The sequence below is a fragment of the Piliocolobus tephrosceles genome, chromosome 19 (genome assembly GCF_002776525.5).
Source record: "Piliocolobus tephrosceles isolate RC106 chromosome 19, ASM277652v3, whole genome shotgun sequence".
In the NCBI taxonomy this organism is placed as follows: domain Eukaryota; kingdom Metazoa; phylum Chordata; class Mammalia; order Primates; family Cercopithecidae; genus Piliocolobus; species Piliocolobus tephrosceles.
In genome coordinates this window covers 28,318,434-28,333,939 of record NC_045452.1, presented here as the reverse complement: position 1 = coordinate 28,333,939, position 15,506 = coordinate 28,318,434, and the positions used below count along the sequence as shown (strand labels likewise).

The 15,506-nt window shown below is 52.5% G+C and overlaps 1 protein-coding gene across 1 annotated transcript in view; it reads left to right on the top strand.

Annotated features, from left to right (window-relative positions):
* The window catches only part of CELSR1 (cadherin EGF LAG seven-pass G-type receptor 1), a 204,913-nt gene that overhangs the window by 100,237 nt on the left and 89,170 nt on the right, over nt 1-15,506 (top strand). Inside the window, exons 3-4 of the mRNA XM_026447968.1 lie at nt 10,943-11,165; nt 14,399-14,514. Of these exons, the coding sequence (XP_026303753.1) occupies nt 10,943-11,165; nt 14,399-14,514 (339 nt within the window). The remainder of the gene's footprint in view (nt 1-10,942; nt 11,166-14,398; nt 14,515-15,506) is intronic.

Below are 15,506 nucleotides of genomic sequence, written 5' to 3'. Positions count from 1 at the left end.
GATGGATGTGTGATGGGTGGTTGGTTGGTTGGATGGATGGATGGATGTGTGATGGGTGGTTGGATGGAAGCTGGGTGAGTGCTTGGAAGTTGGGTGGGTGGGTGGGTGGATGAACAATGGATGGGTGGATGGATTCATGGGTGAATAAGTGGATGGATGGAAGGGTGGAGGGGTGGGTTAATGAGTGGGGGTGGGTATGTGGAAGGATGGATGGATGAGTGAATGGAATAACAGATGGGCAAATTCGTGCGGTGTTTTATCATTTCTGACATACCCTTTTTCTCTTAGAAACCCTGTAGTGTTCCCCTCTTTGCCTCCTATCTGTGTGTTTTCTCTGGTAGTGAAGTTTCTGACACATGAGCCACGCTGCTGGGTTGTGTCTTCGAGACTGTGCTTTCTGCATCCTAGGATCCAGCGTTAGGACAGCTCTTTGATGGGGCTTTGAGTTGACTTGAGGTTTTGTGTGTTTGCGTGAAATGACCTGACTTTGAAATTGTCCTGTGTTCCTGTTCCCGGGCCCTTCCATTCACTCCTTGTTCTCTGTTCTTGTGTTTCATATTGATCATTAATTCTGCATAAACTAAGGCTTCCTCAAGAGCTTGAGTTTTACCACTGTGGCCTTTGGAAATTCTAGTTTTTCTAGTTCAAAGCTCTTACCTGTCTCTTAGGACCAGAAAGGAATTGTCTTTTTATTTATTTAAGAACTTAAGTGGTCAATCTTTACACACCCTTCCCCACTTGGAGCACATTCCCAGCCCTCCCCCAGGTCCTGAGGTTCTCTGCTTGCCATGTCCCCTCTCTGGGTGAGCCCTGGGACCCTGCGTCTCTCTTCTCCCAGCTCCTGGAGCAGCCTCCCAGGGGTAAGTTCTGGAGCTCCTGAGCCAGGGGTTCACATCAGCATCCCCTGGCCTGGGCCCTCTGCACCTGTCCCCATGCCCTCTGTTTTCCCTGGGCTTGTGCCCAGCCCGCTGCCAGAGTCTCCATGTAATGACGCCGAGACCCTCTGGACATTCCCTTCCTTGTTCACAGACCAGCACCTGGCCCCCGCCTGCAGCAGGTGAGCCGTTTGCTGAAGCCCTGTGCAGCTAGGGCTTTTCTGGAAGCCCCTTAGGCTGAGGGTTGATGGCTCTGGCGCCACGGTCTCTGGGCAGGCAGGGCAGTGCACCAGCCCCAAGCCTGGTGTGGGACAGGTCCCCAGTGGCGGGACAGGTGCATGAGGCCATGAGGACTGGATGGGCCTTGGCTCCTGGGAGCTTATATTTTGCCATTAAGAATGCCTTTCTGGCCAGGTGTGGTGGCTCACGCCTGTAATCCCGCCACTTTGGGAGGCTAAGGCGAGCAGATCACCTGAGGTCAGGAGTTTGAGACCAGCCTGGCCAACATGGTGAAACCCTGTCTCTACTAAAAATACAAAAATTAACCAGGCGTGGTGGTGTGCACCTGTAATCCCAGCAACTCAGGAGGCTGAGGCAGGAGAATCGCTTGAACCTGAGAAGTAGAGGTTATGAGCTGAGATCGCACCATTGCACTGCAGCCTGGGCGACAGAGTGAGACTCCGTCTCTATTAGAAAAAAAACAAAAAAAATACTTTTCGTACCATAGTCAGGAAGCTGAGCCCTGTGTCCTTCCTATGGGGAGAGGGGGAGCTTTTGGCGGGCTGCATGCGTGATTGAGTACAGCAGTCGGTTTGCCCAGTGGACTCTATCCTTGGCGTGGGAGGCGAGGCTGCCGTTGTAATGGGGGTGTGCAGAGTACGGGGGAATTTCCCCCAGGTTTGAATGACTCAGCAAGCCTTTGACTCCAAGCAGAATCCTAGGGTGTAAAGGGAACACCAAATTTACTTTGAATGAGAATTCCTAGAAAAGGAAAGATAAAGTTAAATCCTGACAGTGAGCATAGCTGAACATTTATTTTATTAAAATAGTGTGTCTTATAAAAGCTCTATTAGAAAATAAAAGATACAGAGCTAAAAGACACAGAGCTCACTAAATTTGACCTGAATTATTTACCTTCAGATGATTTTAGAATGAAAAACTGTCGTATCACATCTCTTTTCAACCTAGCCGTGGTGGAAGCGTTTACAAATGCCCCCAATTCGGGATTCTCCCTGAGGATTGGTGGGGAGCGAGCCCTCCAGCTACCTATAAACAGCACCATAATCCACTCACGCTTTGCTTAACTTTATCTTCTGTGCAGTGCTGTGCTGCAAATACTTAACCACCAACCCTTGCGGGGAATCCTGAATTGGCCCCGTTGTAAAGGCTGGAGGTGCTGGGGGTCAGCCCTAAGGAACCCAGAGTCAGGACCTTTCCCGGCTCGTCCAGTTCATCCAGAGCCCAGTTGCTCACAGTTCTCATGGTCCTTTAGTAAAAAAAAGAAAAGAAAAGATGTTTTAGTTATAAAATTATTTCACCTCATCAACAGCTTTCCTGCACTGTTTGAATCAAATACATGCATGAATGATGTGGTTTTGTAACTCATGGATTAAGTGCAGGCATTAATCATTGGCTTGGAACAGGGGAAATCCTGGTGTTTTATGACTTCATTTCAAAAGCGTCTGTCAGTACCTGCTATGGACCCAGCTTCCCCGCCACCCCCCCAGCCCCGCCAACCCTCCACCCCTGCCACCCCTCCCTGCCAGGTGCTCAGCATATGCCCTGCACACACCAGGCATTTATTGGGCACTCACTGTGTGCCTGACAGTCTCAGACTGGCCCCCAAACAGACCCTGTCATTGCCTGCACAGAGCTGGGGAGAGAAACGCGTGGGGGAACCGTCATACAAGGAGGGCTGGATGTGGAGCTGGTGGGGCGATTGCTAGAGAGGGGGAGATTTGGAGTCAATGAGAGCCCCCAGGGGCACCCTGAGCAGGCAGGTGGGCCGAGCTTAGGTACTGTGAGGGGATGCGGGTGGCCTCCAGGCACTGGAAAGCCAAGAGAGACCGAGAGAGGACGTGGGGCTGGAGGATGGCCTGCAGTGTATGCTGTGCTCAGGGCCATCTGTAGCCGCCCCAGGAGGAGGGAGACACTGGGGCCGGCACAGGCTCATGAGTGTGGTGTGGAAGGGGCTGGGTGTGTGGCTGGGGGCCGGGCCCTGAGACCCCTTAGGCTGGGGTCTTTATGGAGCAGTGGATTCTAGCTGTGGGACTGACACGTGGTGAGTCCGGTGTCTTGGAGCACTCTGCCGTCGTGATGCAAGGGACAAGTAGGTCTGGAGGCTGTGGGTGGGGCCGGAGCAGGGGCTGTGAGGCGAGGGGGCCTGTGGCTGTGCAGGGGCCTGCTGGAGGCAGGAGGGGCTGCAATGGGGACCCCACCTCTCCCTGGCTGGGTGGGGGAGGATGAGCTGGCAAAGGCCGGAGCAACATCTCCTGCAAGCAGGGAGAGCAGCACCCGGGGAGTCCTGGACGCTTCAACTTCGAAGTGTCCGTGGGAAAGGCTCCACCAGCCAGGCGCTGCTGCTCTCGGGGCACCGGGTTTGCAGAGGCCAGAATGTACACGATTGCAATTCCGGGACAAACGCGGAGGGCCGCTGTAGTGAATTCAGCAGTGGCTTCCAAATCCGTGTCCACGCACAATCTCAGAATGAGACTTCAGTTGGAAATAGGGTCTTTCCAGATGTAAATGAGTTTGGGTCCTTGAGATTAAGCATCGTGGGTTTAGAGTGGGCCCTTAATCCAATGACTCATGTCTTTTCTTTATTGTTACTATTTTTTGAGACAGCCTTGCTCTGTCACCCAGGCTGGAGTGCAGTGGTGCAATTTTTGGCAACCTCCACCTCCTGGGTTCAAGAGATTCTCCTGCCTCAGCCTGCTGAGTAGCCGGGACTACAGGCACGTGCCACCATACCTGGCTAATTTTTTGTATTTTTAGTAGAGACGGGGTTTTGCTGTCTCTACTAAAGCTGGCCATGTTGGCCAGGTTGGTCTCGAGCTCCTGACCTCAGGTGATCCACTCGCCTCGGCCTCCCAAAGTGCTGGAATGACAGGCGTGAGCCACTTCACTCGCTCTGCCTTGTTTTTTTTTTTTTTTTGAGATGGAGTTTCGCTCTTGTCACCCAGGCTGGATTGTAGTGGTGTGACCTTGGCTCACTGCAAACTCCACCTCCTGGGTTTAAGATTCTCCTGCCTCAGCCTCCCAAGTAGCTGAGATTACAGGTGCTCGCCACCACGCTGGGTTAATTTTTGTATTAGAGACTGGGTTTCACCATGTTGGCCAGGCTAGCGAACTCCTGATCTCAGGTGATCCACCCGCCTCAGCCCCCCAAAGTGCTGGGATTACAGGCATGAGCCACTGCTCCCAGCGTGGTGTCTTTAATAACAGGAAGGAGAGGGAGATTTGACAGTCTTGTGAGGAGAGAGCAGAGATTGGAATGATGGTATGCTGGGAGGCTGGGAGAGGCAGGAGGGATCCACCCTGGAGCCTCCAGAGGGAGCTGGGCCCTGCTGATACCTTGATTTCAGACTCCTGGCCTGTGTGACTTTAAGAGGATGAATTTCAGTTGTTTTAAGCCCCCAGTTTGGGGTCATCTGTTGTGGCAGCCACGGGAAACACATACAGCTACTTTCTGAAAATGAAAACAAACAGAAAACAAAGCTAACAGAACTCCGCATTAAAAAAAGCAAACCAAACAATTCTCTGGAGATGAGTTTTATTTGCAACATATGTAAAGGAGCAAGACCTTTTCAGCGCAGGGCAAACACCTGTGCTTGGGTTGGCTGTGCTCTCACGGGCACGGGCGTTAGCAGCCGTCTGTTGATCTCCAGTCCCTGCACGGGGGTGGGACAAGCTTGTATCCGTCAGCCTCCCTTTCACAGGGAAGCCTGAGGACGTCGGGGGCCACTAGAAATCAAATTTGGAAGCAGGAATGCCAGTCTGCGAGTTCAAATTCAAACCTTCCAGATACAGGCAAAGTGCTGTCTTCACTCAGGGCTGGACTGCCTTTTCCTGGGCCTTTTAGAGGAAACCCTAGGCTGGAGGTGAGAAGTTGAGTCTTCCAGCCCTCGGATGAGTGGGGAGTGAGTTCCAACCCGGGGCAGGTGGGACTGGGAGGCTGCGTGGGGGTCATGGGCCTGGGCTTCACCTTCCTCTGGGAGAGTTTGAGCCCCGGGCCCAGGCTGGGTTCTTAGTACCTGGAGCAGACAGAGGCGGCTGTGGGAAGGGCAGAGCTGGGCCCCACAGGCCCTTTGTTTGCTGTCTCGGTTGGGTGAGTCCACCCAGCCTCTCCCCGTGGCTTTGTTATTTCAGAGTGTGCTTTGCTTGGCCACTGGCTGGAACTTAGAAAGCAAACACTCCCAAATGTCACGTATTTTAAAAGTAGAAACAAGGTAATTTGAAGTGTCCAAAGGAGGAGAAATATACCTTAAGCTTCACACCTCCCGTGAACACACAGGATTTATAAAGGCCAGCCACCCACCTGTACAGGAAGCCACGAGCACTGACTTGCCCGTGTGAGTGTGCAGGTGGGTGTGCAGGTATGCACCTGTGTGTGACAGGATGTGAGGTGTATATGAGGGTGTGTCAATGTGTGTGTGTGAACAGGTGTGTGTGGATGTGTGTAGCTGGGGGGGACACTGCAAGTGTGAATACATGTGGGAGGTTATAAGCATTGTGCAGACGTGTGTGTGCACATGGCCTGCCTGCAGGGTGCGGCATCTGTGGTGGGCTCACCCCCAGTGGTGGGGAGTGGTGGGGAGGTTAGACAGCCTCCACGGGTGCTGGGAGCCTGGATGAGGGCCTAGGGCTGCCTCCTTTCCGTCTGCTTTAACTCTGAGTGGGGTGGGAAACCCCTCTGTTCTCATTTCCCTGGGGGCAGCCCCTGCCAGTGCAGAACAGGTGGGTGGGATCCTGTCCTGACTCCTGGGGAGGAGGAGAAAGCACCCCCTGGCCTGTGCCTGGCTCTGACCCTTCGTCACCTCTGGTGCCTGCGAGCCCTTGGGGTTATTGGCATGGAGGCCGTGCATGCTCATGAATTTCAGCAAAAGGTTAGCGATTTCAGCCCTCCTTGTATTTGAGAGGGCTCATACTGGAATCTGGAGTCACCTTGGCTTAGCCAGTTACACATTCTTCTTCTTTTTCTTTTCTTTGTTTTTTTTTTTTTAAAGAGACGTAGTCTCACTCTGTTGCCCAGGCTGGAGTGCAATGGCGCGATCTCGGCTCACTGCAAGCTCCGCCTCCCGGGTTCACGCCATTCTCCTGCCTCAGCCTCCCGAGTAGCTGGGACTACAGGAGTCCACCACCTCGCCCTGCTAATTTTTTGTATTTTTAGTATAGACAGGGTTTCACCACGTTAGCCAGGATGGTCTTGATTTCCTGACCTCGTGATCTGCCTGCCTTGGCCTCCCAAAGTGCTGGGATTACAGGCGTAAGCCACCGCTCCCAGCCCATTTACACATTCTTAGGTGTTGCAACCTGGTAATGGAGACTGGGAGATGCCTGGGGGAAGTAGAGGGAGAACTCAGATTCTTCAGAGGCACCATTTACCTCTGATGATTGTTATGCTAATTATAAATCAGTTTCATTTGTTCCTCAAAAGCTCATTTGAAGCATTCTCTTGGAGGATTGACAGGATTTCCTAAAACTAACAACTGAACTCACTGAAATCAGCATGTGGTTGAGGTTGGCCTTCCTGAGAAACAGACTCCAAGCCCCAGCTTAGGAGGCAGCAGGTGTGGTGGAGCCTTCAGGAGCCACAGCTGGGGGCAGTGAGGGGCCCTGGCCTGGGCAGAGGGAAGGTCGGACTGCTCTGCAGGTATACAAGGCCTCGGCCACCCCACAGCATGCTGCAGAGCTGGGATGGCCCCTCAGGGATGGTCTGCGTTGGGCAGTCTGGTCACTGTGTCCACGCTGACCTGTTGCTGGATGGGGGCTGCCTCAGTGAGGGCAAAATCTGAGTGCAGGGTCTCAGCTATGAGCCATCAGCAACGCACACCCCAGAGCCGTCCAGGAGGGGAATGGTGCAGGGTATACCTCAGCACTCACCCTTGATAGCACCTGATTTCTTTTTTTTCTTGTTGTTATTGTTTGTTTGAGACAAGTTTCACTCTTGTTGCCCAGGCTGGAGTGCAGTGGTGCCATCTCGGCTCACAGCAACCTCCGCTGTCTGGGTTCAAGCAATTCTGCCTCAGCCTCCTGAGCAGCTGGGATTACAGGCATGTGCCACCACATCCAGCTAATTTTTGTATTTTTAGTAGAGATGGGGTTTCACCATGTTGGTCAGGCTGGTCTCAAACTCCTGACCTCAGGTGATCCGCCCGCCTCGGCCTCCCCAAGTGCTGGGATTACAGGCGTGAGCCCCCGTGATTTCTTTGTTTTTAAAAATGGGTAATAAAGTTTAATGTTCACTAGTCTTTTAAAATCGCCAGTTGTCTCATACATATCTGCTCTGGCCAGAATTGTGCACTCATAAATTTCTACACTGAAGCCCTGTGCCCCATGATGGGCGCTTTAGGAGGTGATTAGGTTTAGACAAGGTCATGGGGTGGGGCCCCCAGACTGCGACTGGAGTCCTTGTAAGGAGAGGAAGAGACCACAGCCCTCTCCCGTATGCAGCAGGAAAGCACTGTCTGCAAGCTAGAAAGATAGACCTCCAGCCGGGTGCGGTGGCTCAAGCCTGTAATCCCAGCACTTTGGGAGGCCGAGACGGGCGGATCACGAGGTCAGGAGATCGAGACCATCCTGGCTAACACGGTGAAACCCCGTCTCTACTTAAAAAAAAAAAAAAAAAAAAAAAAAAACAAAAACTAGCCGGGCGAGGTGGCAGGCGCCTGTAGTCCCAGCTACTGGGAGGCTGAGGCAGGAGAATGGCGTGAACCCGGGAGGCGGAGCTTGCAGTGAGCTGAGATCCGGCCACTGCACTCCAGCCCGGGAGACAGAGCCAGACTCCGTCTCAAAAAAAAAAAAGATAGACCTCCACAGAGGCCACCTCAGCGGGAACCATGGTTGGTGTTGGGCTTCCACCCTCCAGAGCTCTGAGAAATAAGTGTCTGTTGTATAAGCCCCCAATCTGTGGCACTTCATTATGGCAGCCCAGGCAGACTCCGGCATCGTAAATGTGTTTTCATTCTGTCTGTCTGAGTTGGCATCAAATTAGGCCGCCGCGCGTGGCAGCGGCTGTGTGAATCGCACCGGCCATCCGGAGCGTGGCTGGAGGCCTCCTGGGAGACATTGCAAGTGCCTGTCCCAAGGGCCCATCATGGAGCCATCCCACTCCGGGGACTCCAGTGAGGTCTGGGCTCCAGGAAGATGCTGTCGTTTGAAGGGTACACCGGGTCATGCCCTGAGCGTCCTCATGTTGGATGTCCCCCGAGTTCCATCTTTGTAGCAGTCTTTTTTTTTTTTTTTTTTTTTTAAATGAAGTCTTGCTCTGTCACCTAGGCTGGGGTGCAGTGGTGTGATCTTGGCTCACTACAACCTCCGCCTCCCGGGTTGAAGCAGTTCTCCTGCGTCAGCCCCCCGAGTAGCTGGGATTACAGGCGTCTGCCACCATGCCTGGCTGATTTTTGTATTTTTAGTAGAGACGGGGTTTCACCATGTTGGTCAGGCTGGTCTTTAATTCCTGGCCTCAAGACATCCACCCACCTCAGCCTCCCAAAGTGCTGGGATTACAGGTGTGAGCCATCGCGTCTGGCCTGTAGCAGTGTTTTAACAACCCAAGATGACCAGAGCCATGAAGAAAAAAAATGGATAAATATCATATACAGACAAAAAATTTCTATGGGACTACAAATACATAAAACCTAATGTTAAACATTAAGCTGGGGGAAATTGCCACGAAAATGACAGAATAGTTCGTTTTCATAATTTACAAGGAACTTACGTAACACGATAGAAGCAGGACCAACAACCCAGAAGAAAGACAAACACGGGAATGATCAGGCAACTTCCAGGAAAGAGAGTGTAAATTGCCAATAAAATAGGAAGAGATGCTGGCCTCATCAAAGATACATGCAAATGGAAACATCATTGAGATCCATTTGTCAGAGATGCAAAATAATTTAAAAATTGATCATAGATCATACCTAGTGTTGAAGACAGAACAAAATTCTCTCATCTGTGTTGGTGGGAGTGGGTATGTGTAGCCTTTTGAAGATGGTGGTTTGGAAATATCCATCAAAATGTCGCTTGTGGCCAGGTGTAGTGGCTCATGTCTGTAATCCCAGCATTTTGGGAGGCCGAGGCGGGCTGATCCCTTGAGACCAGCCCAGCCAACATGGTGAAACACTGCCTCTACTAAAAATACAAAAATTAGCTGGGCATGGTGGCTAATTGATTGGATCCGGGAGATGGAGGTTGCAGTGAGCCTAGATCACACCACTGCACTCCAGCCTGGGCGACAGAGTGAGACTCTGTCTCAAAAAAAAAAAAAAAGTCACTTGTGTGTGACCTTTGACTCAGCAGTGTTAGGGATTTTCTCTAGAGAGTCTTAAAGCACATCAAGATTTATACAGGAGAATGTTTACTGAAAAGTCACTTGCCATAAACGAAAACTATAAATGGCCCACATGCCTGTCGACTGGACGTGAGTGATGTAAGTTTTGACGTGGTCCTCTGATGGAATACTGTGATTTGAGACGGAGTCTCGCTCTGTTGCCCAGGTTAGAGTGCAGTGGCGCAATCTCCGCTCACTGCAGCCTCCGCCTCCCGGGTTCCAGCGATTCTCCTGCCTCAGCCTCCCAAGTCGCTGGGATTACAGGCGTGCACCACCACACCCAGCTAATTTTTGTATTTTTAGTAGAGACGGGGTTTCCCCAGTTTGGCCAGGCTGGTCTCACACTCCTGATCTCAGGTGATCCATCCACCTTGGCCTCCCAAAGTGCTGGGATTACAGGCACGAGCCACCCCGCCCGGCCCACGCCATACTTTTTACACTGTGTTTTTTTGTTTGTTTAGTATGTGAACATAATACTTTTATTTTAAAATGCATTCATTTAAAATTTCGTACCTGGGAGAGAATGTTGCTGGGAATTTTCTGGTTGTTGGAAGCCCCTACAGGTCTGTGAGGGGTCTCCGGCCAATGTCCACCCCAGGTGGCGGAGGCAGAGGAGGCAGTATGGGCTGTGCGGGTTGTGGGCCACCATCCCCATCTGGGGTTGGGAGTGTCACCAGCCACACACCTGGCTGCTGGAGGATGCAGTGGCCAGTGCGGGAACAACTTGTTCAAAGCGTGGCGAATGCTGAGGCCCTCCGAGCAGATGAGGTTCTGAGCACTCCTGGTCTGAGGGCAGACGGGGAGAGAGGCAGTGTGCTGTGGGCTGCCCGGCTGGTTTTCTGGGAAAGCTTCCAGAACCTTCCTGTCACAGAAGAGTTTAAACTCTGAGGAGGACATCAGAATAGGGTGGTGCCTGCCCTTCAGGAGCTCACAGGCTGGTGGTCGAGACGGGCCAGATTAGAACTGAGTTGGAATCCGGGGTGGCCAGTGTGAGGTGTCTGTGGGAGGGCAGACGGCAGGCAGGGCAGGCGGCCTGCTGAGAAGGTGGCCTTTGGGTCATGTGATGACAGCATGCTGTGAATCTCTGACGAGACTGCTATGTTCTGCTATCGCACAGGCATAGGTGTGGGGAGAGGGCGTGAGGCTCTCTGGTCTGTTTCTAGGCGTTCCGCTCAGAGGAGTCCAGCTCAGCCTGCAGGGTGTTCTGAACGGGTTGGAGGCTGGGAAGGGCTCATTGCTGCTGTTTCTTTGACCCCAGAGAGCTTTGTGGAAACCCCCAGCCACCATCCTTAGCTCGCCCACCAGTAGCTGGGTGCAGCCAACTCTGGCCTGGCTCTGGGCAAGTCCTCAAGAACTCGGGGTTTCTGTTCATGTCACAGGCCTGACCTGGAGTCAGTCAGGTTTTCTTTCAGCAGCTGACTCCGTGGCTGGGGTGTGTCCGGGGTCTGTGATAGGCTCGTTGGCTCTTCCCTGGCTGGTTGGTAACCTCTCTGGCGTCCTTCCTCTTGCCCCCCAGGAGAGCACTGTGAGGTGGATGCCCGCTCAGGCCGCTGTGCCAACGGGGTGTGCAAGAACGGGGGCACCTGCGTGAACCTGCTCATCGGCGGCTTCCACTGCGTGTGTCCTCCCGGCGAGTACGAGAGGCCCTACTGCGAGGTGACCACGAGGAGCTTCCCGCCCCGGTCCTTCGTCACCTTCCGGGGCCTGAGACAGCGCTTCCACTTCACCGTCTCCCTCACGTGAGTGTGTCCTGCCGCACCACACAGGTCTCTTCAGGAAAGTGGCGGGCTTCTCTGTGTACCCCATCCCTCCAGACCGTGATGTCGGTGTCCTCCCTGTGTGGCCTTTGCTAGTTGAGTAGCTCCAGGCCAGGCGCGGTGGCTCACGCCTGTAATCCCAGCATTTTGGGAGGTCGAGACGGGTGAATCACCTGAGGTTGGGAGTTTGAGACCAGCCTGGTCAACATGGCAAAACCCCGTCTCTACTAAAAATACAAAAATTAGCTGGATGCAGTGGTTTACACCTATAATCTCAACTACTTGGGAGACTGAGACGAGAATCGCTTGAACCAGAAGGTGGAGGTTGCAGTGAGCCAAGATTGTGCCACTGCACTCCAACCTGGGCAACAGAGCGAGTACTCCATCTCAAACACACACACACACACACACACACACATACAAACTTACTCCTTCTGTGTCTTTCTTTGTACCCCTTAACCCACTTCTCTTCAGCCCCTTCCCTGCTCCCTCCTCAGCCTCTGGTGGCTACCACTCTCCTCTCCACCTCTGATCATGTTTGATTAAATGTCTGCACAAGGGAATGATCCGCTGCTGCTTGTCAGATTCTGAATTTCTGAGATTATTGCACTGGACAATTATGAAGGATTTCCCTTACGTGTGATGGTGGCTAAACAATCAGAGCTGACACTAAATCACTGAGGGTTTTGTAGGGAATGCCTTTAAAAGTTAAATCGTGAGGTCCCTCCCCAAGCTTCCAGGGCAGTTACGCTTTGGGAGTGGTGGGGGCTGTAGGCAGAACCCTCCTGAGCCTCTGAGAGCCGCTGTGAGGGGCCAGGTTGGGGGCGCCTAACTGCTTTTGTTTCAGGTGGGTGCTTTCATGCTCCTTCTCCTCTTTCTAGTTTCTCTTTGCCAAGTGTCCAGGCTCCCAAGTGGGCTCCGGGCTCTGTTCCCAGCTGCCTCTCATCCCCCCGGCCCTTTGTTCTTTCCTCCTCCTTCCCCAGCCCCCCTCTCCGGGCCTCGGTTTCTGTTTTCTGGCCTTTCCTCTTTTTGCTTGCATTCTTCCAACCCTCCCCTCGGCTTTGAGTCCCTTCTTTATTGCTCTGTCACCAGTGGTGTACGTGTGCTTGCCAGGGGAGCCGTGCAGGACTGTTTGACGCTGACACCGCCCAACAGCCCCCACCTAGGTCCAAAGGGAACCGCACAGAAGTGAAACCAACCAAAGGGAATCAGGTGTGACCCAGGGGCTGAGTCTCGGGAAACAAGCCTGCACTGAGTTGGCCCCATCGTCATTAAGATCCCTTCTCCCTGCTCATTCCGTGCCCAAGCATCAGTGTGCTGTGTGGGTACTTTTCTTTAGCGTTTGTCGTCAGTTCTTGCTGGCATTCTGAATAGAGGGGGTTCGAGGGACAGTTGGGAACCATCAGTTTTTTTGTTTGTTTTTTGGTTTTTGAGGTGGAGTCTCGCTTTGTTGCCAGGCTGGAGTGCAGTGGCGGTGTGATCTCGGCTCACTGCAACTTCCGCCTCCCAGGTTCAAGCAATTCTCCTGCCTCAGCCTCCCAAGTTGCTGGGATTACAGGTGCACACCACCATGCTGGCTAATTTTGTATTTTTAGTAGAGACGGGGTTTCACCATGTTGGCCGGGCGGGTCAACCTGACCTCAGGTGATCCACCCACCTCAGCCTCCCACAGCGCTGGGATTACAGGTGTGAGCCACCGGCTAGCCGAAACCATCAATTTTAACTCAAGAAAAAGGCTGAGGTCAGATGCTCCAGGCTGGCTCAGGCCGACTCCTGCAGGAAAATGGATAAACCAACCTTAAGTTAAAAGGAGTTCCTGCCACTGATCTCTGATGGTGGAGACACCCAGCTAGCTCAGGAACCCATCCCAAGCTCACTCAGGAGGTTTGCCAAGTTCTCTGAAACCAGGGAGGTGGGGGAGGTGTTGTGGTGATTTGGGTCTGAAGACCCCCTGCCTGGGCCCCTGGGTGGGAGAAGGATTTCTGAGAATTTGATGATCTCCTGCCAGAGCAGGTGGTTTTTTGCTCTGCATGCTCTGAGTTCTGACAGGCCTGTTCATGTTCAGGCGTCTGTTCATGCCCCTTCCTTTCATTTATTCACACAGCCCATATTAAGTGCTGATATGGACCAGATCCTCTTTGGGCTCTGGAATGCAGCAGGGAAGGAGAGCTGCAGTTCCTCCCCTTATGGATCATGCATTCTTATAAACCAGTGAGTCAGCAGCATGATTTCAGAAACTAACTGAGTGATGTCATAGGCTGATGGGAGGTGAGGGCAACTTGGAGTAAAATGAGTCAGGGCAGGTACAGCTGGGTTGACCCCTGAGCGATCTGCAAAGCCTGGGGAGATTGTTTCTGGGGTAGGGGGCGGCTGGTGCAAAACCCCTGGGGTCTTTTTGACCCGTGTTTGGGCACCAAAAGATGCTATTGTGGCTGACTGTGCGGGCGGGGCGGGGCTAAGTGGGGTCCTTCCACAGCATCATCCCCTCCTGGGAAGGTACCAGGTCCCCATGCCCTGGCGCACACACGAGGGGGTCTGTTCACAGCAGCAGAAAGTGTACGGTGCGTGCTTTGTCCAAACACATCTGTAACAGGTGTCCTGGCTGCTGGTCATACTTGTAGCATGTTGTGCAAATGGGATATTTTTTGCATTTTACAGGCCATAGTAACCAGATTCTCCATGGATTCTGGTTTGCTACTTCCAGAAAAGAACACTGCTTATCAAGCTTGATGGGCTGTCTGCTCCTATGAGAGGGATGCATGCCTGACGCCATTCTTTCCTGAATTGTAGCCCCACGTGCTTGCCCTCCTCTGACTGGGCTTGTCATTCCTAGGCAGCCATTTTTTTTTTTCCGAGATGGACTCTCACTCTATTGCCCAGGCTGGAGTGCAACGGCGCGATCTCAGCTCACTGCAAGCTCCGCCTCCCGGGTTCACGCCATTCTCCTGCCTCAGCTTCCTGAGTAGCTGGGACTACAGGCGCCCGCCACCATGCCCGGCTCATTTTTTGTATTTTTTTTTTTTGTTTTTTTTTTTAGTAGAGACAGGGTTTCACCGTGTTAGCCAGAATGGTCTTGATCTCCTGACCTCGTGATCTGCCCTCCTCGGCCTCCCAAAGTGCTGGGATTACAGGCGTGAGCCTCCGCACCCAGCCCCTAGGCAGCCTTTTGACCCTGGAGTCTTCATCCCATGATGTGCCTCTGCTTGGCTCCGCAGGTTTGCCACCCAAGAAAGGAATGGCTTGCTGCTCTACAATGGCCGCTTCAACGAGAAGCATGACTTCATCGCTCTGGAGATCGTGGACGAGCAGGTGCAGCTCACCTTCTCTGCAGGTGGGGCCTTCTCTCTAGGAAGGGCAGCTCTGAGCAATTCACAGATACTTTGTGGGTTAAAACGACCCTCGCCCTGTGCAGTGCCTCCAAGCTGCTTATCCTTTCATCCCTCAATTGTAGGTCTAGGAACCTGTCTTATTGAAGGAATCCAAAGTGCAAAAAGATGTTCATAACAGGCCTGGTGCGGTGGCTCATGCCTGTAATCCCAGCACTTTGGGAGGTCAAGGCAGGCGAATCACGAGGTCACGAGATAGAGACCAGCCTGACCAACATGGTGAAACTCTGTCTCTGCTAATAATACAGAAATTAGCTGGGCGAAGTGATGTGTGCCTATAATCCCAGCTACTTGGGAGGGTGAGACAGGAGAATCGCTTGAACCCAGGAGGTCGAGGTTGCAGTGAGCTGAGACCACACCACTGCACTCCAGCCTGGGCGACAAAGCAAGACTCTGTTTTTTTTTTTTTTTTTAAAAAAAAAAAGGGCAGCCTGACAATGTAGTCAATGTAGGAAAAATGATAAGACCATCTCCTAATGTGCGAAAACCTTCAAACTCACTAGAAAGGAAACTAGGCCGGGCGCGGTGGCTCACGCCTGTAATCCCAGCACTTTGGGAGGCCAAGGCGGGTGAATCACGAGGTCATGAGATCAAGACCAGCCCGACCAACATAGTGAAACTCCATCTGTACTGAAAATACAAAAATTAGCTGGGCATGGTGGCGGACACCTGTAATCTCAGCTACCCAGGAGGCTGAGGCAGGAGAATTGCTTGAACCCGGGAAGCAGAGATTGCAGTGAGCCGAGATTGCGCCACTGCACCCCAGCCTGGTGATGGAGCGAGACTCTGTCTCAAAAAATAATAATAATAAAAGATGGTCGTAACAGTGTTATTTATAGTGTTGGAAATGTGGATGATCTGGTTCATGTTTTCAGAAACCAAGGAATCATTACATTGTGGTACATCTCTAGATTAAAAATATTGATGCCGCCTGGGT